Source organism: Hirsutella rhossiliensis (genome assembly GCF_020360975.1).
Source record: "Hirsutella rhossiliensis strain HR02 chromosome Unknown scaffold00003, whole genome shotgun sequence".
Lineage (NCBI taxonomy): Eukaryota > Fungi > Ascomycota > Sordariomycetes > Hypocreales > Ophiocordycipitaceae > Hirsutella > Hirsutella rhossiliensis.
In genome coordinates, this window is record NW_025408669.1 from 830,716 (window position 1) to 858,250 (window position 27,535).

Sequence of the window (27,535 nt, forward strand, 5' to 3'; positions counted from 1 at the left end):
CAGCACGCAATCGGGCACACACTGTGCTTTTGGACGAGGAAGTGTGTACCTTATGTACTGTATGTTGTACAGTATGTAATTATGTGCGTGTCTGAGTTTGGTCCAGGTCTAGGTGCCAACAAGGAGAACTACCTTAGGTGTAGTACCTACGCAAGTAGAACGGCAATTGCATCAAGTTATCAGCGTGCTTGATAAAGATACTGTACAGTAGTAGTATTTACCTACTTACCTATGAAAAGGAAAGATGCATGGCGTCACCTCCAGTGGGCGAGAGGGGGAGCTCCCAGCCTCGAGAGGGGAACTCCGTACCTATTACTCGGTATCGGTAATTACGTAAAGTAACTATTACGGAGTAAGTTACAGTACGGATACAGGAAGAAGAAAAGGCTCGATTGCGTCTTCGGAGGCTGTTTATGGCTTACAAATTAATTAGCTTCACCCCATATGGCCATCAGCATCAGACACGTACTGTAAGTTACGGGGATCCATGATGATGTGCTTGGCTGGCACAGTATGAGCGTGAGTATGCCTTTTCCAGGGCCTTGTGCAGTACTGTAGCTTGCCCGACCGAGGAAGCGTGCTGAGGCATATTTAAGGATCCAGCTGCCCGCGTCGACTAGATTCGGCCTGTGCTCTGCGCTTGTACTTCTTCTGCTCTTCCATCCCAGTTTCTCTCCTCGACCCCTCTCTCCCTCCTACCCCCCCCGCTCTTGACAGCTTCCCTCACTTGCGTGTTGCCATTGAATCAATCAACATCTCTTTCGCGCCTTCATCACTCCCTCATCACTCCCTCATCACCCCCTCATCACAGATAAGACAGACACATCATGGCCCCCTCTGCGCCGCTCCGCCTGGGCTCCGACGCACCCGACTTCGAGGCCGACACTACGACCGGCCCGATCCGGTTCCACGAATACGTCGCCGACAGCTGGGCCATCCTCTTCTCGCACCCGCAAGACTACACGCCCGTGTGCACGACGGAGCTGGGGGCCTTTGCCAAGCTCGAGCCCGAGTTTACGCGGCGCGGCGTCAAGCTGCTGGGGCTGTCGGCCGACCAGCTGAGCGAGCACCAGGGCTGGATCAAGGACATTGGCGAGGTGACGGGCGGGCACGTCAAGTTTCCCATCATTGCCGACCCGGACCGCAAGGTGGCCCATCTGTATGACATGTAAGCTGGCCGTTTCTCTACCATCAAGTCCAAGACTGACCTGGCCGTACAGGATCGACTACCAAGACCCCTCCAACATCGACCGCAACCAGCTCCCCCTGACGATCCGCTCCGTCTTCTTCGTCGACCCCAAGCACAAGATCCGCACCATCCTGTCGTACCCGGCGTCGGCGGGCCGCAACGCCGCCGAGGTGCTGCGCATCGTCGACTCGCTGCAGCTGACGGACAAGCACAAGGTAGCGACGCCTATTGACTGGATGCCGGGCCAAGACGTCATCGTGGCCAACAGCGTCAAGGACGACGAGGCCCGCCGCCTGTTCCCCGAGTTTCGCGCCGTCAAGCCGTATCTGCGCTACACGTCGGTGCCAAAGAGCGGCTAGACCCGGATACCGTGACGAATCAAAGGAGAAGAGACCAACAAGATGCATTCACGGAGAATCAATGACTGTGTGAAATGGACGGTCAAGAGGATGGGAGAGGATGGATGGGACTGTCGCGAGGCCATGGTGGCAGACGACGGGGACTGACATGCTGGATGAAGCCTGTTCTCTACTACATTTGCGCCATCCTTATTACAAGGCTGGGTGAATCAAATATTCAGTCAAGGCACGATTTGACTTGATGGCCATTTGGTCATGATTCGAGGTCCTCGCCGGAGTAGAAGCTGTTTGATGGCCAACACCAGCGTGGTGAGTGTACTGCCCGTGTACCTCTACCTGTAACCTGTACCTGTCAGCCCTGGCTTGCTCAGCTGAGCCGAGATGCCGAGGTGATGCCGGGTCTGGGTACTTTGGTGCGGAAGGCCTAATGCTCCAGAATACTCGCTCCCCGCGTATGATCACGTCATCTGTCAGGTACCTGTTAGCGCATCTGCGGCCAGCCAGATGTACCGTCGACAGTGTCCCCTCAAGTTCTGGAGATGCAGAGAGCAGGAACTGGTCGTGGCCACCTTGAGATACTTATCAGTACTTCCATGCGTGCCCAGCCTGTGCCTCCGCCCCGGCTCCCTTCTTCCCCAACGCCCAACGCAGCTCTTCCTCATCTCGTCGCCTCTTCCCCCGAGCCGACCGTCAGGCAGACGGGCAGACTCTCATCGACTCCCACGAGCGAGCATCACCCCCGTCCCCAAGCACGCGCACCAGACTGCCCATCCACCGCCGCCGTCGACGGCCACCGCCCACCCCACCGCCCACCGCCCACCGCCCGTTGTCCCTTGCTCGCTCTCGACTCGGACCAACGACAAAGGTCCACGGAACACGAGAACAGAGACCCCAGCAGCAGCAGCGACGGGGCCTCCTCCTCCCAACAGCCCCCAGTCCTTTTCTTCATCCGACCACGCAAGACGGACCAGCACCAGCACGCCAGCCCAAACAAAACCCATCCGCTTCAGGTCCCTCGGTGTGGTAGCCGTCTGTGCCCTCAGAGGCCTCGGCGGTACGGCACGCCCGCTTGTTTCTGTCGCCGCCTCGGGGCCCGCGCTACGTTGCATTTCACGCCGCACGAGCGCGCACAGAAGCGCGAGAGCGAGGGAGACCAGAGAGGGGGATTTAGATCCGAGGCGGCGTCGTGGCTGATGAGATGCCCGCGGCGACTGAAAATTGAAACACTCCCCCAACTCGACCAACCGATCAGAAACCGGCCACCGAAACTCGTCGAGGCTCTGTGGACCGATTTCGCGGCGAGGGAGAGAAGCTGGCGCGCACAGACGACGACGTTGCCAGTCCTGTGCACTCGTCCTCCACTCTTCTCCTCCTGCATCCCACGACGACGTCACATGCCCTCTACCGACTCTCGCGCGCCTCTTTCCCCGACGTCCATTTTGACTCGACGCCATACCATACCAGGACGCCAACCGCTCTTGTCTCTCCAGGAAATTGAGACACAGGGCGGCACAGAGAACGTGCGCCTCCAGCTGGCCCCCTCACCCTCTGCGCCTCCATCACCGAGAGCTCCTTGTTGCTTCTTCCGACGCACGCACAGTCGACCTCTCTTGTTTCCTGGTGCTTGCTTTTCCTCATCTTCTTCCGACTCTGGGGCCCACTGGGGTTGTTAGGTATGTTGCTCTTCACCACCACTGCATTCCGCTTGCCCGTAGCCTCATTCTCTCTCTCTCCCTCACTCTCCCTCCCCTTTACTATTCTTAGACTGGCCCCTTCCTCCACCAAGTAGTAGCTGGTGGGCGGAGCTTCTGTCGTCATCATCACCACCCACGATGGAGGATGATGCATTGTCTTGCTCGGCCTCCGCTCGAGGCGAACAAAGCACAACGTGCCACCATATCCACCCCCGTCTCCAGTTTTTCCCAGTCTTTTTTTTCCCTTGTCGCCTTGTTTACGTTGCTTCTTCGTCTTGGCCGAACCCTTGCTCGCTCCCGGCGTACAGCTTGGAGTTTATGATATCTGAGGCACATTGCGGATACAGCAGCTACTTCTATACTCTGTGCCAAGTATTTTTTCCCGCAGATGCAAACTCGGTGCACCCACAAACCTTGGTCCTGATACTGTACTGTACTCTCTCTTTACACTTCTTTCCCTACCTCACACAGACAGACACAGACAAACGCAGACACCGGCGTGCTATGGCTCGCTGTCCTCTGCAAATACCGGCCTGCACATTCTCCTCAGCGGCTCCATGACACAACCTTCCATCTCCCTCCTCCCGCTGCCCAGCTCCGATCTCGTTCCTCCGTCCCCCCCCCCCGGTCCGGTCCAGAGTGGCCTGACCCCCTCGAGTCTCACTTCGCCCCTCGCCCAATCTCCCTTGGCTCACCCCCGACGCCCGGCCTGGGCCCGCGGGGGCTCTTGTCCAGACCGCCGACCTCTGCCTCGTTTGCCCTATCGGAGCTTGGCCAAGGGAAGCCGGAGACCGTACCTTGGACCCCACGCTTACTCTTGGCGGCTGCCGTGTCGCCTCCCCTTACCCCTACCCACCCTTAATTCCTCTTCCATAACCCCATCGTCGTGTTCTACGGTCGTTGCCCCGTCTCTGCCAGAATCATCTTCCTCTCGCGCCTCTCGGCGCCCGTCGGCGGTGCCATGGCACATTCCGCAGGACTAACCGGCTCTCAGAACCCGCCTCGCTTCTCTTGGAGCCGGCCCGGGGCCAATGAGCCTCGTCCATCGATCGACGCCCACAGCCTCGACGCCTCCCCTCCCTTCTACCGAGGTGTCCACCAGCCGCGCAAGAACTCGGCCCCCGGCTTGATCGATCCCTCGTCGACTTCGGCCACCGGTGCCTCGCGCCTCTCGCTGCGCCAGCCGCTGCCCACCGCCCACACGTCGCCCAACCCGGCCTCACAGCATGCCAGGAGGCTGAGCTTGCACCACAGTCTGGCCAAGCCTCTGCCGCAGACCCCCCCCGCTTCCAGCACCGGAGCCACCCGAGACCCCGACCCCAGAAACCCCACTATCGAACCCCCCGCCATGGACGGCCGAACGAGCACAATGGACTCGGCCAGCTCGGCCGCCTCGGGCCGCCTGCACACAGGCCCTGACCGATACCTCGCACACATGAGCACCAGCAGCACCAGCAGCCTGGCCAGCTCCGCCCGCCGCGACAGCAGCGCCGAGGAGACGAGGGACCGCCTGGCGCCCCGGACCAACGGCCCGGCCTCGACCACGCCGTCGCCCGCCACCGTCCAGGGCAGGTCGCCCGCCCCGGCCGCCCACGTAGGCGGCCCCTCGCGTGGCTCCTCGGCCCACCTATCGGGCCTCATGTGCAATGTCCACCGCACCACGGGCCGCGAGCCCCCGCCCCTCGTCGGCGCCACCACCACCATCCTCGGCGATCGCCTCTACGTCTTCGGCGGCCGCGTCATCTCCCGCAGCCGCCCCGCCTCCCTGACCTCGGACCTGTACGAGCTCGATCTGATCCGCCGCCACTGGTCAAGGCTCGACACGACGGGCAACGTACCCCCGCCCCGGTACTTTCATTCCATGTGCCCGCTTGGTGATACCAAGATGGTGTGCTACGGAGGCATGTCTCCGGCCCCCGACCAGCAACAGCAGCCGCAAGAAGCGCAAGAACAGACGGAACAACCGCAGGAACAGTTGCAGCAGAAACTCGCCCCCCAGCAACCCGAAATCTCCGTCATGTCCGACATCCACATCTTCGACGTGACCTCCAAAACGTGGACGCATGTGCCCGCCCAGGACGCGCCTCAGGGTCGCTACGCCCACTGCGCCTGCGTCCTGCCCTCGGCGGCCACGTTTACCTCTCCCCGCGCGCCGCTGTCGGCGCTCCAGCACAACCCGCCGGCTGGCAACCCCAACGAGGGCCGCATCGGCGTCAATATCGACGGCTCCGGCGGCGCCGAGATGGTCGTCGTCGGCGGCCAAGACGGCGGCAACCACTACATTGAGCAGATCAGCGTCTTCAATCTGCGAAGCCTCAAGTGGACTTCGACGCAGCCGCTCGGCAAGAGCTGCGGCGCCTACCGCAGCGTCACGGCCCCGCTGTCCCCGTCACTCGCGACCAGGATCGGCAGGGCCGCCCAGCAGCACCCGGCGTCGTCGCAGCGACCAGACGGGCCCGAAGCGCGCGAGGCCAACTCATCGATGCTCATTTACTCCAACTACAACTTCCTCGACGTCAAGCTCGAGCTGCAGATCCGGGCCTCGGACGGCACGCTGACGGAGCGGCCCATGTCCGGCTCGTACTCGCCCCCGGGCCTCCGCTTCCCCAACGGCGGCATCATCGACACCCACTTCGTCGTCAGCGGCACCTACCTCACCTCGTCCAAGCAAGAGTACGCCCTGTGGGCGCTCGACCTGCGCACCCTGACGTGGAGCCGCATCGACGCCGGCGGCAGCGTCTTCAGCCAGGGCAGCTGGAACCGCGGCGTGCTGTGGAACCGGCGCAACACGTTTGTCATTCTCGGCAACCGCAAGCGCAGCCTCGTCGACGACTACAACCACCGCCGCATCAACTTCTCCAACGTCTGCATGGTGGAGCTCGAGGCCTTTGGCTTCTACGACAATCCGCGCAAGACGAGCCCCATGTCGGGCTTCATCTCCGCCAGCAGCCCCTACTCGGGCCACGGCCTCAGCATCACCCGCAAGGCCGGCTACACGGCCGCCGGCCGCTCTCACTCGCGCGCCAGCGAGGAGCTGGGCGAGAAGGCGCTCGGCATGCGCGAGCTGGCCGACATGGACATTCTGTGCATCGGCGGCGAGCGCATCCCGGCCAACTCGCGCATCGTCGCACGCCGATGGGGCCCCTACTTTGTCCAGCTTCTGCGCGAGGGCTCCGCGACCCTGGACGTGCCCGAGGCCCCGACGCCGCGGTCGGGCCTATCGAGCAACCCGATGCGCGTCTCGGCCATGACCATCACCCCGAGCTCCACCAGGAACGCGAGCGACAGCGCCACGACTGGCAGCGGCACGAGCGGCACCTCGTCGCTGTTGTCGGGGTCCACGTCGAGCGCGGCGGCGTCGCTGACATCGGCCGCCCCCTCGGCCATGTCGGCGGGCTCCCCGGGCCAGGGCGAAGACATCAACCCCGCCGCCGTCAACACGGCGCCGACGCCGCGCTCGCTGCCGCCGGGCGCCCGGCCGCGGTGCCTGTACCTGCCACACACGTACCTGACGGTGCAGGCGCTGCTGCACTTTCTGTACGCGAGCTCGCTCCCGCCGCCGTCATCGCCGCTGTGCACGCCGCAGATCCTTTGCTCGCTGCTGCAGATTGCGCGGCCGTACCGCGTCGATGGGCTGCTCGAAGCCGTCGTCGAGCGGCTACACACGCTGCTCGACAGCCGCAACGCCGCCGCCGTCTTCAACGCGACGGCTATGGCGGCGGGGGGAGGCCGCGGCATCGACGGGTCCCTCAACCCAAACTTCTTCGTCGGCAGCCTCGACCCCATCCTGTCGCCAGCGTCAACGACGGACTTTTCGCTAGGCGGCGTGGCGGGCAACTTGCCTCCGTCGGAGCCGGAGCCGACATCGGCCTCGTCGGGCCTGCCGCGGCTCAACACGACCAACCTGGCGCCGCAGCCGCACAGCCGCACGCCGAGCGGCGAGCTATCAGCGTCGACGAGCTTCAGCGGGTCCGAGTGGGATTCAGAGAGGGGCAGCAGCAGCGACACACACCGGTTCGTGTGGAACGGCGAGCTCAGCAGCGTCATTGGGCTGCAGAAACGCGGGCTGCGCGGCCTCATGGAGGGGCGCAGGATGCGCGAGCGGTCGGGCACGTCGGGCACGGCCAACGCGGGCGGGTCTCCGGGGTACGCGGGTGGCGCGGGGGGTGGGCAGCGCGTCGGGCTGGGAATTGCCGGGTCGTGAAGGAGGGAGAGGGTGGGTGTGAGTACGGGCTGCTCTGCCCCCCAAGGGGTGGAAGAGCCATCTGTCTGGTGGGATATAGGGCAACGAAGTCACGAACTGTTAATAGTAAGGAAACCGGTGGATTCCCCCAGTTATCGTCCCTGGTTTAAAGCTTGGGTGATGTGCCCAACTCAGTGTCAACATCAACTTGACAAAAATGAGATACATGTAAGTGGCTATGTTCGTGTGTTGTTATTGTATATGACGGCTTGCTCGACGTTGAGATGTATACAAAGCAGGGAAAGCAACAAGATGTGGTCCAGCGATACACAAAGAGGCGCGGCCAAATCCATCTGCAACGGGCTGTCGTCTCGTCATGGCCATGACCATCATCAGGGCCCCGTTGGCCGTTACAGCTTCACTCTCCCCGCCTGCAGGGCGCGCCAGTCGTCGTCGCCAAAGGGAACGTACGAGTCCCCGTTGAGCCAGTACATGTCGCTGCTGGCCGAGTCATGGCGTCCCGGACAGGGGCTCGGCTCGGGCCGCACGCCGGCCTCGCGGAGCAGGTGCTTCTGCTGCTTGTTGGTGCCGGTGGTCTGGGCGGCGGCGCCAACCTCCGGGACGAGGCGCAGGAAGAGCGGGCGGGCGTACTTGGGGAGCGAGGCCCGCACGTGGGCGGCGAGGGAGCGCAGGGTGTCGGCGCCCGGGGGGTTCCGGTCGAAGCAGACGGCGGCGCAACCGGCGCGGCCGTCGTGATGGGGCAGGGCGACGCCGTAGACGTTTGCCTCGCGGATGGCCGGGTGCAGGCCGAGGGCGTGGCTGACCTCGGCGGTGGAGACGTTCTCCGACTTCCAGCGAAAGGTGTCGCCGATGCGGTCGGAGAAGAAGACGCGGCCGTCGGCGTCCCAGCGGGTGACGTCGCCGGTGCGGAACCAGGCGTCGCCGGGGCTGAAGACGCCGCGCAGGACCTTGGCGCGGGTGGCGGCCGGGTCGCGGTAGTAGCCCTGGAAGCGGCGCTCGAGGTCGTCGGCGGGCAGGCGGCACAGCATCTCGCCGGGCTGGCCGGGGCGGACGCGGACGCAGAAGCCCGTGGCCGGGTCGCGGCGGGGCGCGTCGGTCTGCCAGTCGACGTCGACGAGGGCGACCTGCAGCCGCTGCAGGGCGTTGTAGAGCCAGCCGTTGCGGCCGATGGCGCCGGCCGTCAGGTCGTTGCGGCTGACGTTCCAGGTGGCAAAGGGGCCCTCGGTGGCGGCGTAGAACTCGACGACGGTGTCGACGCCGAAGCGCTGCTTGAACTCGTTCCAGATGTCGGGCCGCAGCCCGTTGCCAAAGGCGACGCGCACGCCGTGGCGCCGGTCCAGGTCCTCGCCCGTGGCCGGGTCGAGGCCGGCGGGCGGCGCGGCGAGCAGGTAGCGCAGCGTCTCGCCGACGTACTGGATCGAGGTGGCGCCCGAGTCGCGCACGTCGTCCCAGAAGGAGCGCGCCGAGAAGCGGCGGCCCAGGGCCTGGGTGGCGCCGGCCTGGACCGTGGCGCAAAAGGACAGGACGGCGGCGGCCGAGTGGTAGAGCGGCATGGCCGTGTACATGACGTCGTCCGGGCCGCCGCGGGCCATGAGAACCTCGGGGACCGTGCCGCCGACGATGCACTTGGCCCAGGAGACGACGGCGGGCTTCGGGAGGCCCGTGGTCCCCGACGTGTAGATGAGCATGGCCATGGCGGAGAGGTCGTCGGCGTGGCGGTCTGCGTCGGGGGCGCGCTCGGGGGCGTGGGCGAGGGCCTCGGCTTCGAGTTCGGGGGTGAGGACGACGACGTCGAGGCCGAGGCCGGGGCCGGGGCCGGGGCCGGGGCCGGATCGGGACGACGATGGTTCCTTGGCGGCGGCGAGGGCGGAGCGGACGTCGTCGGCCTCGAGCGCCGGGGCCATGGCCGGGTCGGCGATGCAGACACGGGCGTCGGCGGCGGCGATGCAGTGTGCGAGCGGCTGGCCGACGAGGTTATGGTTGATGAAGGCGGGCCTCGCGCCGATGCTCCAGAGCGCCCACCAGACGACGATGAAGGCATCCGAGTTGACCATGACCATGGCCACGACGTCGCCGGGCCCGACGCCGAGGCGCTCGCGCATCCAGGCGCCGCAGCGCAGCACGCGGTCGTAGACGTCTGCGTAGGACAGGCGGCGGCCCTCGAAGCGGAGCAGGTCCTGGGCGGGCGAGGCGGCGGCGCGCTCCTCGAGCACGTAGAAGAGGTTGAGGCGGCCGCGACGCTGGCGGGTGAAGAGGCGAAAGGCGGCCTTTGCGGCGGCGGCGAGCAGGAGGCGGTCGTACCAGAAGGAGGTGCGGGCGTTGAGGTAGGCCAGCGTTGCGGCGGCGGCGGGGGCGGCGAGGGCGAGGGGGACTGGGGGCTTTGTTAGCTGGCTCTGCTTTTCTTACGTGTGTTGTTGTTTATGCTGCTGTTTATGAGTGAGGACGTCGAGCATGGTGAAGTCGACTCGATCGAGGCTATGTATGCCATGTTCGAGATGGTGGCGCTCGAGGCACGACACGCAATGGCAGAGTGACGACGACGGAACAGGCGACGACGCAACAGGATACTCGACGTACCGGGCATGGTGATGGAAGAAGAGGGTCAACCGAGGCGAGTGTACGTGGGAGCCGCGTATGGCTTCATACATGTACGCCCGTTGACGCCGAAATCCACCTCATACGCCGAGTATGGTGTACACATGCGGCGGCGGTATATATAGATGGGTGTATACAAGTCTATACTCAAATGCTGCTTGCCGGCGGTGACGGCGCCGTTGAATATGACGTGGGGACTCGTGCAACCGGGGATGGTCGAGCGCCGGCGGTGACCCGTCGTCGGCCTTGCGTGACCGGAGGCGGATTCGGCAGCTGGAGGCTGGACTGACTGGTGAGCAGACGGTGTGAGGAGGAGAGAGGGGTGAGTGCTGGGGCTTCGAGCCGAGGTGGTCGAGGTTTGTTGCCGGACGAGAGACGGGGGGACACGGGGGCCTTGGGTGCAGCGGGCTCCGGGAGGCGCCGAGGCGGGCAGCTCGAGGCCCAGGGCCAAGTCGGAGCGGGGGTCTCTCGGGATTGCGGGACGCGGGTGCGCAGAGGCTAGGCGGCGAGACGGCTGTGACAAGGTCCGAGAGTGAAGACAAAAGGAGGGTTGGAATTGCAGAGGAAGAAGAGGAGGACGAAAAAGACGGACCGGGGGGAGGAGGGCCGGCGGGATCGGGTCAAATGCGACGGGGGCGGGACCGAGGACGCTCCAGGGTCCTCGTCTGCCCAGGACGTGCCTTGTCGACGCGCAACAATCGTGTTGCCGCGGCGTGGGACCCGGCTGCGTGCCATGCAGGGGGGCCCAGTCTTTTGTTTCTGGTCCTCGACGACCCCCGTTGAGGAGAGCGGATCAGGAATTTCGCCCTCTTTCTTTCGCCTCGATGCTGTTGCGAGGAGAGAAAAAGAGGGTTCGTCAAGGTCGAGCGAGATGAAACAGTGACGACAGTTGACGACAGTTGCCAGGAGCGCCGACTTGGCTGCACCGGCTCCGCGTCCTTGCAGCATATAAGTGGACAGGGGGACGGGGGAGGGAGAGGGGAGGGGAGGGGGGAGTGACGACGATGGCCTAGGCCAAGACGGGGCGCGGACCCTCGAGTTTCAACGGCGGAAGCAAAGCCCGGTTCGTGTCGAGAGGGCCGTGGGCCGGTTTGAACGCTGGAGCCGGGGGTTCAGACGTCCGGCTGATGGCCATGGGGCTGGGCAAGTCGGACCTCTCTCTCACCAGCACCATCCTTGGCTCTCAACTCTCGACCACGCAATGCAATCTTGACCGCCCATCAAACGGCGGCGACGCGGCGTCATCATCAAGGGAGGGGGGCTCCGCACCTCGGCACGTGGGCGCCGGGCGGCGGCACGGCCACGCACAGAAAACGAACAAGCGAGAGCAGCCTGTCAAGGGTGAGGAATGGAGATGCCTCGGCTCGGCGGCCGTGTCTCGGTCATCTTCCCCCCCCTTCCCTATTTTTGTTGCCCCGACCCGCCGGTTCCGCCTCCCCTCCCCCAAGCCCCGTCTGGAGATGGATCTGCGGGGAGAGCCTGCGCACTTCCTCGGTATAGGTTTTGTTATTGCGCTTGCTGCTGCGAATAAGCTCCTGCTGCCGCGTGTCTGTCGGGCGGTGCCAAGATGTAGCTACTGGCCCGGGTAGCGGCAGAGAAGAAAAAACAAACCCCTTGCCGTCGCCTGCAAACTGAGGAAGCAGATGCCCCCTTTCTCAACAGCAGCAGCCACGAGAGTCAAGCAAAGGCATCCTATGGCATGCTAGGCCCATTTTCGGTGTTTTGCTAACCCCCCCCTTTGCCATTTTGAAAGTGAAAAGGGGCATATTTTGCTGGAAGCCTGGCTGGCTATTACGGTGAGAGGTTGGTGCAAACGGGCGTCGGGACTGACTCACATGGTCCCGTGTCATCGAGTTTGCTGGTTGGTGAGACAGGAGGCGATGACGATAAGGCGAGACATTCATTTGCCGGACACAGACAGGGAGCTGGCCGTCGGCGCTCGGCATCTCACCTTGTAGCAACGAATCTGCGTAGCAGGTGCGAAAAGGACGTGTTTGACACGCATGCCACGACGTCCGACAAGACGGGAGATGATATTGGAGCCATCCACTCTGGCGCACCCAGCCCGGGCCTCCTCTCGGCGTGAAGCTCGCAGAAGACAGCAGGTGGACGCCCTCCTCGTACCCGGCTTCTTCAAAGCGTACGACGCTCCTCTCCCGGTGCGGAACTTGTCTAGCAGTACTGCTTTCTTCAAACACATGGCATCGACGGCCATCTCTTGTGCGCAGACTCTGTCTCATTTCTTGTGTAATGCAGCGGCAGATGACCCGACGGGCGAGTGTTACGGTCCTCGTCTACTACACGCATGCAGGAGAGTCAACGACAAGCTCAAAAGCCAGCGCTGCTGCCGGGACTCTATTGGGATCCAAGGCCTCTGGATAAGAGGAGGGGAGAACACTGGCGTGCTCCTGTCGATGCCAAGACTCACCCATCCGGAATTTCCCTTGTCCAACGCATAGCTGCATCACAAGTCGCAGTGTCAAGGACTGGAGACTGGCTAGAAGTCGACCATGCGCCGAGCACCACACAAGACGTTTCCGCACGCAGGTACAGTAGAGCTGGGTGCAAAAAGGGGACCAAGGTCTATTTGTGAGGACTATTCAAGACGGAAGAAATGTTGACCGTGACAGACGGAGATCCATGTCCTCGACCCACGCGAGCAAGTCTTGCCATCATCCCCGAAGCGACTGCTTCGCTAACTCGCTGCTCGGGCATCACTTCCTCAATGCCAATCTGTGACAAGGTGCATGTCGAGATATCGCCCTCTATTCCTGGCGGCGTCCGCGGGTGCAGTTAACAGACCGCCACTGGTTGTCGTCCATGTGCATCTCGCTCTGGGTAAATAACCTCTCGTCGCCGTCGCATTGCTCGCCCCTGGGGAGGCACATAAGCATCCGGAGTTTTCGAGGGAGTCGAGAAAGGAGGAGTGCCACGTACCGATACAGGCTGCACTGGCCGCGGTTATCGACCTCGACGGAGCGTACTTTGAAGCCGCTGTGTGTGAATTGTGAGCATTAGAAGGTTGACGAGGGGGGCGAAACGAGGAGCCGGGAGGGGAAACTCGCATCATGCTGAGGTCAAAGCAGCGGTTCTCATGAGTGACTGTCTGGTAGGGTCCATGAAAGTGCCTCTCGCGGAAGATGGTCCCCTAGGAACAAATTTCGATTAGGCAACAGAACGCGATGGCAGTGCTGGACGAGCCGGAGTTGAGGCTCACCATGAACTTGTCGCCCTTGAAGCCGGGTTGGGGGGGCGCGGCCGTGACGAGGGCGGCAAAGGCCAGAGCGAGAGCCTTGGTGACGAGCATCTTGGCTGAGTGAGAAGCGGGAAGAGGTGAACGAGAGGCTGAATGTCGAGGCTGCCGCGGCGATCTCGGAACTGATGCGCGTGACAGCTGAGGCTCAAAGTCAGCGACCCCAAGCTTCACCGAGGCGTCATCGTGTCATCACGGGCGCCACCCAGCCCCTGGGTTCCCGCTCGATGCGAGCTTTAAGCTTATTTTTTAGCTACTACTGTCTTGTCCGTCTTCTCCGCAGCACTCGGCCATTGGACTAGCCCTACGGTAGGTACTAACCATCTTTTTCCCGGGATCCTTTTGAGAGTATCGGGCAAGGGGCTCGGCTGCGTTGGACTCGGGTGCAGAAAGGGGGAGGCGTGTTTCCGCCAGCTCATTCTGGCCCTCGCAGGACGTTCGCTCTCGATTATCATGTCTGAGCTGTGGGCTCACGCCCAACGTCCAATATATCGCCCTGGTTTGAGAAAAATCCCTACATTCTTATGTACTTGGCTGTCAGTACGAAGGACGGCTGTATGGATAGCAACTCTGGATTTGAAACTACAGGGAGGGCCTCAGTCCCCGTGTCCCGTAAACTTAAACGAATGGTAAGGATATTTACGCTCACATCGTGTTGGCGAGCCAGCCACTTGAACACATGTATCTCCTCGTTGTATCAGCTAGACCTGGGCATTACTGTCCTGCCGCAGTCGGAGGACCGCAACTCTGTCAAAGAACGGAGTCGTGGTCGCTACAGAGTAAAGCGGAAGCTTGGATGCCAGTCTCCCAGGTTGTCGCGCTTTTCCTCGGGCAGATCGAGCCTGTCATCGCGCTCGCCCGCTGCCCTCTTCCTGTTCTCCCGCCGCATGAGCACAAACATGGCAAGCGCCGAGAGGGCGCCCAAGAACATGGCGGCGGCCGCAACGCCGTACCCAGTCGCGTAGCTGGGCCTCTCACGCTCCAGGAAGATGTTGCTTCCGATGATGCCCGACAAGTTGCCGAGCGTCACCTGCGCCGAAGAGCCAAACGAGCGCTTCCAGTGGCCCGACAGGTTGTTCTGGAGCCAGCCCAGGGCCATCGGAGTGACCATGTAGGAGCCGCCGAAGACGAGGAAGACGGCCGCAAACTTGTAGTCGCGAGACTTGCCGCCCTGGGCCAGGAGCATGCCGAAGCCAACGAGTGCCATGGATGCGCCGGCGAGGATGAAGCCCAGCCGGTGCTTGAGCTTGTCCGAGGCCCAGGCGTCAAGCAGCATCATGCCGCCCGCGAAGACGTAGACGGGGATTGTGCGTACCTGAGCCTCCTCGGCCTTCCACTCGAACTCGACGAGGATGGTGGGCAAGAAGAAAGCACCCGAGTACCCAGCCAGGCCGACGCCCATGTAAGTGACGGCGCCCAGCCAAATCTTGTAGTCGCGCACAATGAGCTTGAACGAAAACCTGGTCAGTGTGTCCATGCGGCACGAGTCGTCCACGTCGGCCGCGAGTCGGCGGCGGAGCAGTTCCTTTTCCCCGGCGTCGAGATACCTCGTCTGCTCCGGCCAGTCGACGATGAGGAACGCGGCAGCCAGGGCCAGCCCGGAGGTCGCGGCACCCTCGACGATGAAGATCCAGCGCCAGGCGGCGACGCCGTGCGCCCCGCCGAGTCGCGTGATGGCGTAGGCAAGGAGGCCGCCAAAGGCGCCGGCGACGACGGTGCTGCTGAAGAAAAAGGACAGGCGCCTCTGATACTCGTGACGCTTGTAGTACACGGAGGTGACGTAGATGATGCCCGGCAGCACGCCGGCCTCGAAGACGCCGAGGAGGAAGCGCAGGGTGACGAGGGCGCCGTACGAGCGGACGAAGCCCATGCACATGTTGACGATGCCCCAGATGAACATGAGGGACGAGAGGTAGAGAGACGGCCGCATCTTCCTGATGAACATGTTGGAGGGTATCTCGAGAATGATGTACGGGATGAAGTAGACCTGGGGACGTGAGTGCACGCCCAAAGCTGTACACGCGAGGCTCTATCAAGGCTCCCGTTTACTTACAAAGAGAGCAATGTTGAAGCGGTTGCCGTATAGGTCCAGGTCCGCGAGCATGCCCTGGATCCGCGCATTGCCAATGTTGATGCGGTCCAGGAAAGACATTGTGTACATGACGAAGAAGGGAGGGTATATGATGAGATCCAGCTTCATGAGGAGTCGGCGCTCGGCCTCGGGGTCAATGACTGCGTCCGAGGCTGTTGGATTGTCCGTCCGAGGCGCGATCGTAGCGACCTTCTCGCCCGTCATTGTCCCGGGATCTTTGTCGGACGCAAACATTGTCGTGGAGATGAAGCCGGGATCGGGTGGTGTACACTGATCTGAAGAGTTGCGACCGCGTGGTGAGGGGGCGAGAACTTGTGCTTACACGGCTTCAGTCGGGACATGAGGGGACATCTACGCTGACCCCAGCGCGCGATTAATGAGTGACGCAGGCGACAGCAAAAGGTCATTTCAATCTTGTAAGTACAACGGGAAGCTGACCCAAGAAAGACTCCCGGCTATACGTGAACGACAAACCTAGGTGATGCCAGCCCCTTTCTGCCCGGACACTATCAACCTTGATAAAGAGGTTTGGTGGCCGTCGACGGCGATTCTGACTGGCAAGAATCGCCATCACAAAGCCATGGCCTGCGGATGCTCGACAAACCCCTCCTTGGCGCTGACCAACTCGCCCAACCTCGCCTCCCAGAACTTTCGGCGGGCTTCGTCAGCCTCGATGCCGACGCACGTCTTCCCAGCCTCGACAAACGACACGGCGCGCGGCGGAGTCGACGGCTCGGGGGGAGGAGTGGTGTAGTCGACGCGGCAGCGGGAGCCGGCAAACGAAATCGCGTCAAAGTATCCCTTGTCGACGTGGTTTACAAACGAGGGGAAGAAGGACGCTATCGATGGCCAGCCGGTGGCGCACTCTTGCAGCAGTTCCCGGAACCCCAGGGTCGCGTGCCGACTGCCATCGAGATACTGATCGCGTACGTGATATAGAAGCTGTCCAGCCGTCCAGCCGGGCTCGAAAACGACCCGGACTGGCATGTACCGGTAACAAGTCCTTATGTTACCGTATATGCCCGCGACTTCGACACTACGGCCAGAGACGATGCCGGCAAAGATCACGTCGGAGACGTTGTGTAGCTGCGCCACCACCTTGGCCCAGCTGGCCGTGAGGAAGGTCGCGAGCGTGATGTCTAGAGGGCGCCCGGACACGTCGATGGGCTTGGTGATAAAGGACGACTTGCTCTTCGGATCTGCGGGGGGCGCAATCTCGGTCGGCGAAGAGCCTTAAAGCACGCGGCACCAGTACTGGATGTTTTGGATTCCCGAGTTGGCCAAGGGCTGGATGTAACTGGTAAAGGGAGCTGATGAGGGCGTGTCTATGCCGCGATATCGCAGCTCGAGCTGCCAAAAGAACTCGGGGAACGAAGCGCCGTCATACTGCGCATAAGATTTGAGAATCATCAATGCTCGTCCTTCTAGCCGTAGATAACAAATAAATAAAGGAACCAGGCTCCGAAGCGGAACGAAGAGTCGACTTCAATGTCTCGCGCGGCGAGTTCCCTGCAGTACGAATCTACGGGCTCGTCGGTTCTATACCCCGAGACAGGGGTTGTTCAGGTGCTTTAGCACGGCTTATAGGATTCGACCATTGTGTTGGACGAAGACGGTTCGCAGGATCGGGTGCTTGTCGACCAGGTGCTGGAAGCTCTCAAGCAGTCGCGACGTCTCGATCGACTTGTCCACGTACAGCATGTTATACTGGACCGCGCTCCTAAGCGCAAAGACGGTCGCCATGACATCGCGTTCCTGCGGATCCGTGACGGGCAGGACGTCTTGAATGGCCCAGCTTGCGTCCGCGAAGGGGAGACAAACGTTGGCAGAGATAAAGTTGTCGACATCGACAGAGTCCAACAGCGAAAAGGAGGCGTAGGCTTTAGGCAACTGCTCCGCCTCCGGAGGAACATCGACCATTGCGCCGGAAATGCTCCACAACTGCATGTAGCGAAGAATGTCCGCCACAGATAAGCCATAGCCAGCCAAACGCAGCGCCGATACCGTCCGCATGGCCATGATAGAGTCGCCCCCTAGCCGGAAGAAGTTGTCGTCTAAGGCCAGCTCTTCCTCTTGCACTACTAGGAAGCTAGCCCAGAGGCAGCGGAGTGTGCGTTCACTCGCACTTATGTGCAACGGATCGAATGAATCGAGTTTTGGACCGAGACTCGCAAAGGCCTTATAGAACTACGTCACTAGCTCGGCCATAACATGTTCCGCTATGTTGATGCCGTCGAGAGAGCCGACATATACATGCTCGCCGAGGGCTATTTCCTTGGCGACGGGTATATATACGGTGGGAATTATATATAGAGGTAAGACTTTAGCCAACGCCTTATCGAGACCGACCTTGGCCCTGGCGAGCGGCGTGGATATAGTGGAGCATAGAGGCAAGGGTGAGCTCTCGGCGTCGAACCCTAGCTCAAGGATCCGCTCTCCTTAAATATAGCTTTCCTAAAGAAAGGTGACGACCATCGAGGCCTAACTGGTCGAGCTGTTTAGACGGATAAGTTGACTGGCAGCATCCACGTTGTCTAGGAGCAGTCGCTTGAGTTCGATATTAGTCATGACGAGGTTGATAAAGTGGCCGTCGACGCTCGCTAGGCCGTCCTTGCGTCCCATAAATATCAGTGTTATGTTATCTACGTATTTAACTAAGTCACCTATGCGTTAGAGCTTCCTATGACGTCCGAGTACCCCGTCGGAGCCTCGCTAGAGCCACTCCGGAGCATCCAGATCTGCAGCTTCGCCTATATACTCGAGGAGAAGCTCGCTAACAATCCCTATGGGCATGAGGAGACCGGTGTTTGCAGGATGTACAACCCACGGCACATAGCGGATGGTAGGGTGCTCGTCTCCTTGGACCAAAAGGCTCGACAGTCGGTCGGGCGAAACCGGCGCCGTCTTATTTATCCTCTATAGCTCTTGGAGTTCGCCGCGACCTAAGCATGAGATGTGGCTGAGCGGCTGCTTGACATCCTCGCTTAGCCGAGACACGGCGCACTCGAGCTGCGACAGCACCCGCTGCATCTGCGGCGGGCTGACGAGGCGTGAATCGAAGCTCGCCGCGACGCGGAAGCCGCTCTTTTAGAGAGAACACGCGAGCATCAAGGGGTACGTGCTAAAGTGCAGCGCCTCGAGCGCGGCGTCCTGTGCGCGGAAGAGCGGAAGGTCGTCGCCCACTGAAGCTTGATACTGGATGTCTGGGCCGACTCCTCTCGCAGCTGGATGACGAGAAGTGAACCTCGCGAAGATCCAAGTCGATGCCGCCTTGTGCGTGAGGCGACGCAGACTTGGTCTTTGCGGCAGCCTCGACGTCCCCTATGCTGGGAGGCGACAACGCCCGGCCAGGGCCCGACGATCCAATTTCTATGATGCTTCTAACTCTCGCTACGGCAGCCCAAGCGTTAGTTAGCTTAGGAGCGAGCGAGAACATCTGGTTCTATAGCTGTGGAATGACCAGTAGCGAAAAGACGACGATGATAAACTGCGTCTAGGTGTAGAGGCCACTAAAGATCTGCTTCGAGCCCCACCAAACGCCAGCCCAAAGGTTAGGTTGCCGATAAGATACTGCAGTGCCAGCCAGAGACTGGCGTAGAAGCTGATTGCCATCGCCTCGCGGCGCGGCCTGTCGAGCGTGCGGCGGTACTCTGCTAAGATTGCGTCCTCGAGCGACAGCGCGGCGACGGTCTTAATGGAGTCGACGGCCTCGACGCTAATGCCGACGGACTTAGTAAAGGCATGCTCGTGCTTCTCCTTAAACTTGGCCAGGGTGCGCAGCTGCGTAATGCCGACTCCTAGAAGGAGCGGCATAATGGCCAGGCATAGAATGGCAATCTTCCAGGCCACGACAAACGTCAGGACAATGGCCGCGACGAGGTTGGTGTAGATGGACAAGACGGTGCCGATGACGGACCCGCTTAGGCCAGCAACCTAAGTGCCGCCGTTTGTGATGCATCCGAGCAGACCCGCTAGAGTGCGGCCCTTGGAATGATGGCACTATACGTCCTGCTCGAAGGGAGAGCGAAACAGGAGGACGCGGACGGCGTATATAGCCCGCTCCGAGACCCAGCTAAAGCCGACCTAGCTTATTATATTAGCAAAGAACTCGACGACGGCGAGTAAAAAGAACATGAGCCCGAAGAAGCTACCGCGGGACCGGATATAGTCAGGGGACTGGCACGGCGTCAGGCTGCTGATGGTGTTGCCGAAGATGACCGCCTCGACCGAGCACGCGCCGCCGACGATGCTCACGCCCGCAAGAGCCAGGAGAGTGATCAGGGCATATGGACGGATGAAAGAGACGAAGGAATTTATTAGGAACCAAACGGGCTTGTCGGTGGGCGCTTCGGCTGTGTCCTTGGAAGACCGACGCGTCGAGGGCTCATCATGACTCTTCTCAGTCTCACTAATGGAGACGAGCTCCTTGCTGTTACCGCTCTTCTCGACCGCATCACTCGCTGGCGCCGCTTCACGAGGCAGATCGAGGCGCCGTCGTGAACTATTTGGCCCGCGGAACGAGTGTTTCGGTTTTGAAGCTCGACAAAACCAGAGTACGTGCCGTGCTTTTCCATGAGCTCACTATATGTGCCTTGCTCCGCGACCCGGCCGTCGCTCATGACGATGATCTTGCCTGCCTTTTTGATGGTGGATAGACGATGGGCCACCGAGATGACGGTTCTGCCCTCTAAGCAACGCTCTAAGGCCGCGAGAATCTCGCCCTCGCTCTTCGAGTCCAGCGACGCCGAGGCATCCGAACTTTGGGATCCTTGACGAGCCCTCGGGCAATGGCGATGCGTTGTCTCTGGCCGCCGCTGAGCCGCGTCCCGCTGGCCCCGACAATAGTGCCCAGGCCCTCGGGCAAGTTGTGAATGAAGCGCGTGGCGTCTGCAAGAGCCGCCGCCTTCTCGACCATGTCGACAATCTCCACCACTGTCGGTCCCTGTTCCTGGGCAGCCTCGGACACGTCTCGCCCCTCTCGGGCCGCGGCGGCGACGGCAGAATGCTGAGGCCCTAGCAATACGTCGTGTTAGCGCGCCCGTGCTCTGGCGACGTCGAGTTGGCCAGTCCATGAGCGATATCTTCGAGAATGGACCGATCTAGCAGAGTTGCTTCTTGCTGAACCATGCCGACTGGGCCCAGGACCTGGCGTGTATTGAGTTAGCAGAGGTCATGGCTATCCAGCAGAACCGAGCCTTCGGTTGGATCGTATAGCCGAAGCACCAGGTTGGCAATGGTGGACTTGCCACTTCCTGATAATCCAACAATCGCCGTCATCTTCCCGGCCAGGCACTCCAAAGACACGTCCTGAAGTACGGGCTGCTCTGGCCGAGAAGTGTAATAGAGGGAAACGTTTCGAGCTCAAAATGGCCGGCCGTGCTGGGAGGGAGCCTGAGTCCCGTGTCTGTGGACCCGTTGATGGCGGACCTGTGGTTCATGTCTCGCTTCAGCTTTGCAAATGATGCAGATGCCGCGGCACAGATGTTCACAAAGGGAGCAACCTAGTTGAGGATGAGCGTCGCTGTCGGTTGCGTGTTAGCCGCGGCCTATGTATGTTATGCCGCTGTTTAGGCTCTACTCACCGTCGACGAGAATGCAGATGACGGTAAAGATGGAGCCCACCGTCGCCCCCTGACCGTTTCTCTCCACAGCATCGGCAATCATGCGACTCCCTTGCCAGAAGGCGAGGGCGTTGGCTCCATAGGCAATAAAGTACATGAGGCCGGCCTGGATGCCGTGGGAAACGGCCGTCTTGAGGCCCTCGATTCTGGCCTTACGCAGATATGCTGAGAAGCTGGTTTCAAGCCTTTATTTGCGCCGAATGAGTGAACGACGGGAACGTTGGATAGGGACTCGGGGGCGATGGAGGAGGACGCCGCAAAGCGGTCGGACGCGCGCGACGAGTATGTCTCGATGAACCAGCCGCCCACGGGCGACATGAAAAAGTAGGCCGGCACCAGCAAGATGAGGATGCCGGCGAGCTTCGAGTTCTTGACAAAGGCGACCGTGTACGAAGTCAAGAAGAAGGCGAGGCTGGAGAGACAGATGCCGACCTTGTCCGAGGTGCCCGCGCGGATCGTCTGGATGTCGCCGCTGGGCCGAGAGGCGACTTCGCCGGCGGGAAGGTGGTCGAAGAAAGACGGCTCCTGCTGCAGCAAGCTGCGAAGATACTGCTCCCGCAGACGCTGGGCGAGCCTGGCGCCGCCAAGGGACCAGCAGACGAGGTCGACGTAGATGAGGACGAACTGGACGATGGCGAGATAGACAATGTAGAGGATCTTGCCATTCACGGTGGCCTGGTACGAATCTTGGATCACCGGGTTAAGACCCCGAGACGAGGCAACGGCTTCGCATGTACGGTCGTTGGAGTCATCGATGAGCTGGCCAAACAAGATTCCTAGCAGCAGAAAGGGGACGCCGGAGGCGATGGCGGTGATGATGCCGATGACGAGAGGAGCAATGTCGAGCCTGGTAGGCTTTTCCCGGACGTAGATGGCAAAGTATCCGAGGAGCTTCTTGAGCTGTGATGTTGAGACAGCTGGTCAGCGCTGATTCATGTTGCTCGAGCGCCAGCAACAAGCTGGACCAGAGAGCAAGACACCCACCTTGGACAGAATCTGGGATCCGTCAATGCATCGCGGCCGGTGTTCTAACGGCGCTGAGTCTGCTATGGCTGCGGCACGCGCTCTGACGCTCTGGTTGAGACTCCTGTCCGGTCTGCGAGTCGGGGGCGGATCTGAGGCGGCGTTGGGTGCCCAGCACAGCAGCTGCAGTCATCATTACCCTCTTCAAGACCCTCGCGCCCAAGACATGCTGGGATCTGGTGGGGACGAGCTTCGAAGGGTACGAGGCCGGCCCGCAGCACGTCTTGACGGTGCTGCGGTGAATCTCGGTCGCCATGCGCGACACAGTGTATCCCCCCAATGTTTGAACCTACGGCCGAGGATTCAGCCGACGCCGCAATCTACATCGCTGCTTGTGGGCTGCGCATGTATCCAGCTGATCCACGTCGTTGATGTGCAGTGGTGGACGACGTCCGACGTCGGATCTGATTAGATTTGATTGATTAGATTGCGGAGCCTTATACGGCAATAGCGTGCATTAGCACAGAGGCACGTGCGCCGGCTACTTCCAAAAGCGGCTAGCACAGCTAGCACCGCGGCCCTGAGCCGATAGCAAAGACGCGCCGACCCACGAAGCTGCTCGCACTGTGCTCCATCTCTGCCGGGAGAGAGTTTCCGTTCAAGTTTTCGAGAATTCACGCACGGAAATGGCTGTTCGGGATATGCACATCATTGAACACATGCCAACACGGCAACCCTTGCCCTCAAGCCGCCAGGGCCGACTACAGGACTTGATGCTGGCGCTCCAGGGACCATCATCGGTCGATCGAAACCATCAGACATCCATCAGTTGACCGACTAATTCGGTTCTTGTCAACAAGAGACCAGCACCTTGACGCTTCGTCGGAAGTCGCTGGCTGCATCAGAACCATGGCCCATCACGCCTTCAAGCAGCAGCCCCCGACGCAGACGTACGGCGCCGTCTCCTTCCCAGCGCCGCACATCGTGCTCGTCGTCTTCAATCGGCCCGCAAAGCTCAACGCCATGACCAGCGCGGCGCAGTACGAGCTCGAGTCCTTCTTTGCCTGGTTTGACGGCGAGCCGTCTCTCCGTTGCGCCGTCGTCACCGGCGCCGGTCGAGCGTTTTGCGCCGGCATGGACCTCGACGAATGGAATCAGCTCAACGCCCATCGGGCCGCCGGCCGCCTCCTTCAGCGCCCCATGAACCCACCGTCCGGCTTCGGCGCCCTGTCCCGTCGCCACGGCAAGAAACCAGTCATCGCTGCTGTCAACGGGCTGGCCTATGGCGGCGGGCTGGAGATGCTGGCCAATCTGGATCTCGTCGTCGCCGCCCAGAGCGCGAGCTTCGCCCTTCCCGAGGTCAAGCGTGGAGTCGTCGCCAACGCGGGCTCCCTGCCGAGGCTGGCCAGGACGATCGGGCGGCCCCGGGCCATGGAGCTGGCTCTCACGGGGAGAACCATTACAGCGGCAGAGGCCAGGGAATGGGGGCTGATCAACGCCGTCACCGAGGACGCCGCCGCGCAAGACTGTCCCGTGCTCGAGCGCCCCGTTGTCAGAGCGGCCATGGAATATGCCGCGGCCATTGCCGGCAACAGCCCAGACAGCGTCGTCATAAGCCGCGCGAGCATCATTGCCGGGTGGGAGCACGGCAGCGCGGAGAACGCGACTCGCCTGCTGAGCGAGACGTGGGACGTGAGGTTGAACGGCTGCAGCAACCTCCACGAGGGTGTCAGGGCTTTTGTGGAGAAGAGGGCTCCTCGGTGGGTAGATAGTAAGTTGTGATCAGCCGGGCTACATGGCCATAGAAAAGACAAGTGTAGGCGCATCTTTTACTTGTCCTCGACTACCCAGCCAGTGTGATTGGACCTCCATCTCGCATGTTCATCAGCAGCCATAGTATCATAGTCCCAAAGACTTGACACATTCACGGCTAGGATGCTATAACAGGGTATTTTGAAGGTATGATGTATGATCAACGAGTATTTCGCGTAGACGTTAATGTGCACTGCAGAGTGCTCCCATGCAGAACCCAGGGGGCTCTTCTATCCCGCGGTGTATATAGACCTGAATGGGCATATACTGTACAGTCATTCAAGGAATCGTCCTCCCCACGAGTCCGACTCCATGCTGCCGTGCATACCGCAAATGCTCCAGTGGAACACGGTTGGCCGATGGATGACCCGGCTGCCCAACCCTGCAGTCCATCGAGGTCGAGACAGAATCGATCCATGTTAATACCGGGTGCGGCAATAGCTCCGGGAAGACTGAGGCTCATGTATGGATGGGCGATCTGATCATCTGCAGCTGCGAGATCTGACGCGGTACAGAGAGCGACGCCCACGGTTCGGGCTCTAGAAGCTTAGCATCGATTTCTTTCTATTTCTTTCAGACCCCATGTTGAAACCCACCCCCGTCCATCCACGCCTTCGGTGCTTGACTAAAAACCCTCCAGCCGCCCTTGTCGAAGCCATTGATAGTCAATACCCCTGACTATGGCGGACCAAGTTGACGAATAGTCCACGATGCCTCGGGATAGGCACCCGAGCCTCGAAGCCCAGCAACTCGAGGCCGAGAGCGCAGTCGACCAGAATGCGCAAGAAGAGGCGCGTATCGCCGAGTCCATGACTCTGTCGTGGTCGAGGTCGTCGCTGATAATAGTCTACATCTGGTAAGCCTGGTCGAATGTGATGCTCGTCCGGCGGCATTCAGACACTCTCCATGACAAACCACAGGCCAAGCACTAACTGGGCCTCAGCATGTGGCTTCTCTACTTTAGCAGCGCGCTCCGGTCGTTACCCACCGCCAACCTCAGCCCCTTTGTGCTCAGCGGTCTTCAGAAGCACTCGCTGTTGCCCGTCATTGGCGTCGTGACGAGTGTCATGACCGGCGCCACCTACATACCCCTGGCCAAGATCCTGAGCCTATGGGATCGCACCGCCGGCTTCTCCGCCATGGCGGCGCTCGCGACGTTGGGGATGGTGTTCATGGCCGCGTGCAACACGTTTGAGCTCTATGCGGCGGCCTACGTAAGTCCTCAGTCGTCTCGTCTGGATCATGTTGTGCTACTCGACACCGTCTCTACCTTCAACGCCCGCCGCGTCCATTCATGGCCAGTGCCGCTAATCGCTAGAAAGGACGTCCAGGTGTTCTACTCAGTAGGCTTCACCGGCATGATCTTCTCCATCGACGCCGTCACGTCGGACACCTCGTCGCTGCGGAGCAGGGGTCTCGCGTTTGCCCTCACCCCGTCGCCATTCATGATCACTGCTTTTGGCGGGCCAAGGCGGCAGAGACCATCTGAGCTGACAACTGACGATGGGCCTTTGGCGCCTGGGCAATCGTCGTGCCCGCCGTCTCGGCGCCCATGGTCGTCTTGATGCAGCTGGGCAAGCGCAAGGCCAAGCAGAAGGATTTCTTGTCAAAGCCTAAGAGCGACCGTGCCCTGTCCCAAAGCATCCAGCACTACGTGGTCGAGTTTGACGGTAAGCTAGCTGTACCTTTCAACTTTCTGGCACGTATCTGACCCGACGCTTGATTATAGTCGTTGGCGTCTTTCTCCTCTGCGCTGGCTTTGTGCTTTCCTGCTCCCCTTCACCCTCACCTCCTCGTCCCAAGACCAGTGGGGGACCGGATACATCATCGCCATGCTCGTCATCGGCTTCTTCCTTCTCATTGCCTTTGGCCTCTGAGAAAAGAACGGCGCGCGCACACCCTTTTGTTCCCTGGTCACTCCTTAAGTCTCGCAGCGTCATGGGAGCCTGCTGCCTCAGCTTCACCTACCAGGTTACCTATTACTGCTGGAACGTCTACTTCACCTCGTACCTGCAGGTGGTATACAATATCTCCATCACCTCGGTCGGCTATATCTCGAGCATCTTCGACGTTGTCTCGGGCGTCGAGCTCTTGATCGTCGGCTGCCTGATCCCCGGCCGGTACAAGTGGGTGCTCATGTGGGGAGTGCCGCTATACATCCTCGGCGTCGACTGATGTTTCAGTTTCGCCAGCCCAGCTAGAGCCTGGGCTATGTCGTCATATGCCAGATATTCATTGCCCTGGGCGGCGGAGTCATTATCATCGGCGAGCAAGTCGCCGCCATGGCAGCCTGTCTCCACGACGACGAGGCCGCCGTCCTGGCCCTGCTCGGTCTGTTTTGCTACATTGGGGTGCCTATCGGCAACAGCATCTCGGGCGCCATCTGGACCAACTCGCTCAAGAGTCGCTGCCGGCGAGCGTTCAAGATCAGTGGAGTGACACTTATAGCAGCCTGGAGGTGCAGTTAGCTACCCTATCGGCTCTGACGTGCGAGACAGCATTATATCCGCCTACGCGTCCACGCAGAGACTGATGCTCATTGCCGATACTTCCATCATGGTGCTGGCACTGGTTTTCATGATGATGATTAAGGACATTAACGTCAAGAAGATTCAATGGGTTAAGGGAATGGTACTTTAGGCTTTGAAGATGTACTGTGGACAAACTCTGACAACTGAATATATGTAGCGCAACTAAATCGACTTGAGCCGGCTCTCCTCTCTCTGTTTTATTTGATGCCCCCAGAGCCAGTGATCCGGTAGCTTATTCTTATTGACGCGCTTGGGGCTCATCATTTCGAGTCTGACTATTGCATGGTACTCTTATCTCATGCGTCAGCCGAGACCGTGATGAGTCTGTCCTACAAACGATCTCGTTCGAGTGGACCTCCACGAGGACGTCAGTAGGACGTCTCGCTTCTTGTGTTGCCAGCTCCGCGGCCGCGGAAACCTGCTCGTACCCGTCCCTGCTGCCATCCATGACTCGTCCATTCAGGGGATCCACATCATGCTGGGAGATCCCACATCGAGGGGGTGCCTGGAATATTAACACACCCCTTGACGGCCACCCTCTTGGCGGAGCCTCGTACGATCCTCTTACGCACGCATATGCGGGTCTCATTATCAATCAGATCAGATAGGTCGGTCAACGTCCTGGATTGAAAGTGAAAGCTTGCCAACCACCCACCACTAAAGGGGAAAACTTCCATCCCACCCAGATCCAAGTCACGCCGGGCCCGCCTGCCGCTTTATCTGTCGCCGCAATGGGCCACCTCCCTCTGCGACCAAAGCGTACCCTTATATTCCTTCTTGCTTCGGCCTCTGCGTCGACCGCCGAGCCTTGGGGGTTGTTGTGCGCGCAAAGTTGCCACAACTGTCTTTAGTCGCTGCGCTTTAACGACTCAAGCCCCGCAGACTCGGCCTTTGTATAGTTATGTCGAAGCCGCTTTGCTCTATCGTCGACGTACCTGTGTCTCGATCTTAACTGTGGGACACAGTCTCGCCGCCTGGCCCTACGAGAGCTCAACGCGACATGCCAAGAGACGCTCGATGGTTCTATCCCGCCCTTCTCTATAGTCGCCGACTTAAAGCCTAATAATATTAAACGAATTCGAAGAGTCGACCGAAACGACTCACTCGGTCCCGACAAGCCCCTCTGCGAAGTCGTCCTCCCCTTATTAGAGTTCTTTACGGCTTGGCTTGAGACTTTGGTAGGCACACTCCACGGGTCGTGGGCAAGTTATACATACATAGG

General features: G+C 60.7%; 11 protein-coding genes across 11 annotated transcripts; 5 read left to right on the top strand and 6 right to left on the bottom strand.

Moving 5' to 3' along the window:
- Window positions 1–827: 827 nt before the first annotated feature.
- Window positions 828–1,548, top strand: HRG_02797 (ahpC/TSA family domain-containing protein; the record flags this gene model as incomplete). Its single annotated transcript, XM_044861268.1, has 2 exons — window positions 828–1,168; window positions 1,221–1,548. 2 exons carry the CDS (start codon window positions 828–830, stop codon window positions 1,546–1,548), a joined length of 669 nt encoding a protein of 222 aa, XP_044722294.1.
- Window positions 1,549–4,203: 2,655 nt separating this feature from the next.
- On the top strand, window positions 4,204–7,446 carry HRG_02798 (galactose oxidase, central domain-containing protein; the record flags this gene model as incomplete). The annotated part of the gene is made up of 3 exons (XM_044861269.1): window positions 4,204–5,184; window positions 5,242–6,452; window positions 6,516–7,446. The coding sequence occupies 3 exons, from the start codon at window positions 4,204–4,206 to the stop codon at window positions 7,444–7,446; spliced, it is 3,123 nt and encodes a 1,040-aa protein (XP_044722295.1).
- A 389-nt stretch (window positions 7,447–7,835) lies between these two features.
- Window positions 7,836–10,030, bottom strand: HRG_02799 (AMP-binding enzyme domain-containing protein; the record flags this gene model as incomplete). Its single annotated transcript, XM_044861270.1, has 2 exons — window positions 7,836–9,817; window positions 10,024–10,030. The coding sequence occupies 2 exons, from the start codon at window positions 10,028–10,030 to the stop codon at window positions 7,836–7,838; spliced, it is 1,989 nt and encodes a 662-aa protein (XP_044722296.1).
- A 2,776-nt stretch (window positions 10,031–12,806) lies between these two features.
- Window positions 12,807–13,348, bottom strand: HRG_02800 (uncharacterized protein; the record flags this gene model as incomplete). Its single annotated transcript, XM_044861271.1, has 3 exons — window positions 12,807–12,915; window positions 12,979–13,035; window positions 13,221–13,348. The coding sequence occupies 3 exons, from the start codon at window positions 13,346–13,348 to the stop codon at window positions 12,807–12,809; spliced, it is 294 nt and encodes a 97-aa protein (XP_044722297.1).
- Window positions 13,349–14,066: 718 nt separating this feature from the next.
- HRG_02801 (major facilitator superfamily domain-containing protein) lies at window positions 14,067–15,620 on the bottom strand (the record flags this gene model as incomplete). The annotated part of the gene is made up of 2 exons (XM_044861272.1): window positions 14,067–15,281; window positions 15,348–15,620. 2 exons carry the CDS (start codon window positions 15,618–15,620, stop codon window positions 14,067–14,069), a joined length of 1,488 nt encoding a protein of 495 aa, XP_044722298.1.
- Window positions 15,621–15,956: 336 nt separating this feature from the next.
- HRG_02802 (phosphopantetheine attachment site domain-containing protein) lies at window positions 15,957–17,594 on the bottom strand (the record flags this gene model as incomplete). Its single annotated transcript, XM_044861273.1, has 3 exons — window positions 15,957–16,585; window positions 16,982–17,511; window positions 17,578–17,594. 3 exons carry the CDS (start codon window positions 17,592–17,594, stop codon window positions 15,957–15,959), a joined length of 1,176 nt encoding a protein of 391 aa, XP_044722299.1.
- An 879-nt stretch (window positions 17,595–18,473) lies between these two features.
- HRG_02803 (ABC transporter transmembrane domain-containing protein) lies at window positions 18,474–20,824 on the bottom strand (the record flags this gene model as incomplete). Its single annotated transcript, XM_044861274.1, has 5 exons — window positions 18,474–18,610; window positions 18,920–19,319; window positions 19,823–20,071; window positions 20,146–20,399; window positions 20,680–20,824. The coding sequence occupies 5 exons, from the start codon at window positions 20,822–20,824 to the stop codon at window positions 18,474–18,476; spliced, it is 1,185 nt and encodes a 394-aa protein (XP_044722300.1).
- Window positions 20,825–20,887: 63 nt separating this feature from the next.
- Window positions 20,888–22,286, bottom strand: HRG_02804 (ABC transporter transmembrane domain-containing protein; the record flags this gene model as incomplete). Its single annotated transcript, XM_044861275.1, has 4 exons — window positions 20,888–20,907; window positions 20,969–21,113; window positions 21,164–21,907; window positions 22,170–22,286. 4 exons carry the CDS (start codon window positions 22,284–22,286, stop codon window positions 20,888–20,890), a joined length of 1,026 nt encoding a protein of 341 aa, XP_044722301.1.
- A 593-nt stretch (window positions 22,287–22,879) lies between these two features.
- HRG_02805 (enoyl-CoA hydratase/isomerase domain-containing protein) lies at window positions 22,880–23,752 on the top strand (the record flags this gene model as incomplete). Its single annotated transcript, XM_044861276.1, has 1 exon — window positions 22,880–23,752. One exon carries the CDS (start codon window positions 22,880–22,882, stop codon window positions 23,750–23,752), a length of 873 nt encoding a protein of 290 aa, XP_044722302.1.
- Window positions 23,753–24,492: 740 nt separating this feature from the next.
- HRG_02806 (uncharacterized protein) lies at window positions 24,493–25,659 on the top strand (the record flags this gene model as incomplete). Its single annotated transcript, XM_044861277.1, has 6 exons — window positions 24,493–24,638; window positions 24,726–24,996; window positions 25,114–25,125; window positions 25,353–25,452; window positions 25,512–25,543; window positions 25,591–25,659. 6 exons carry the CDS (start codon window positions 24,493–24,495, stop codon window positions 25,657–25,659), a joined length of 630 nt encoding a protein of 209 aa, XP_044722303.1.
- A 61-nt stretch (window positions 25,660–25,720) lies between these two features.
- On the top strand, window positions 25,721–26,422 carry HRG_02807 (putative siderophore iron transporter mirb protein; the record flags this gene model as incomplete). The annotated part of the gene is made up of 3 exons (XM_044861278.1): window positions 25,721–25,927; window positions 25,984–26,185; window positions 26,247–26,422. 3 exons carry the CDS (start codon window positions 25,721–25,723, stop codon window positions 26,420–26,422), a joined length of 585 nt encoding a protein of 194 aa, XP_044722304.1.
- Between the last annotated feature and the right edge of the window lie 1,113 nt (window positions 26,423–27,535).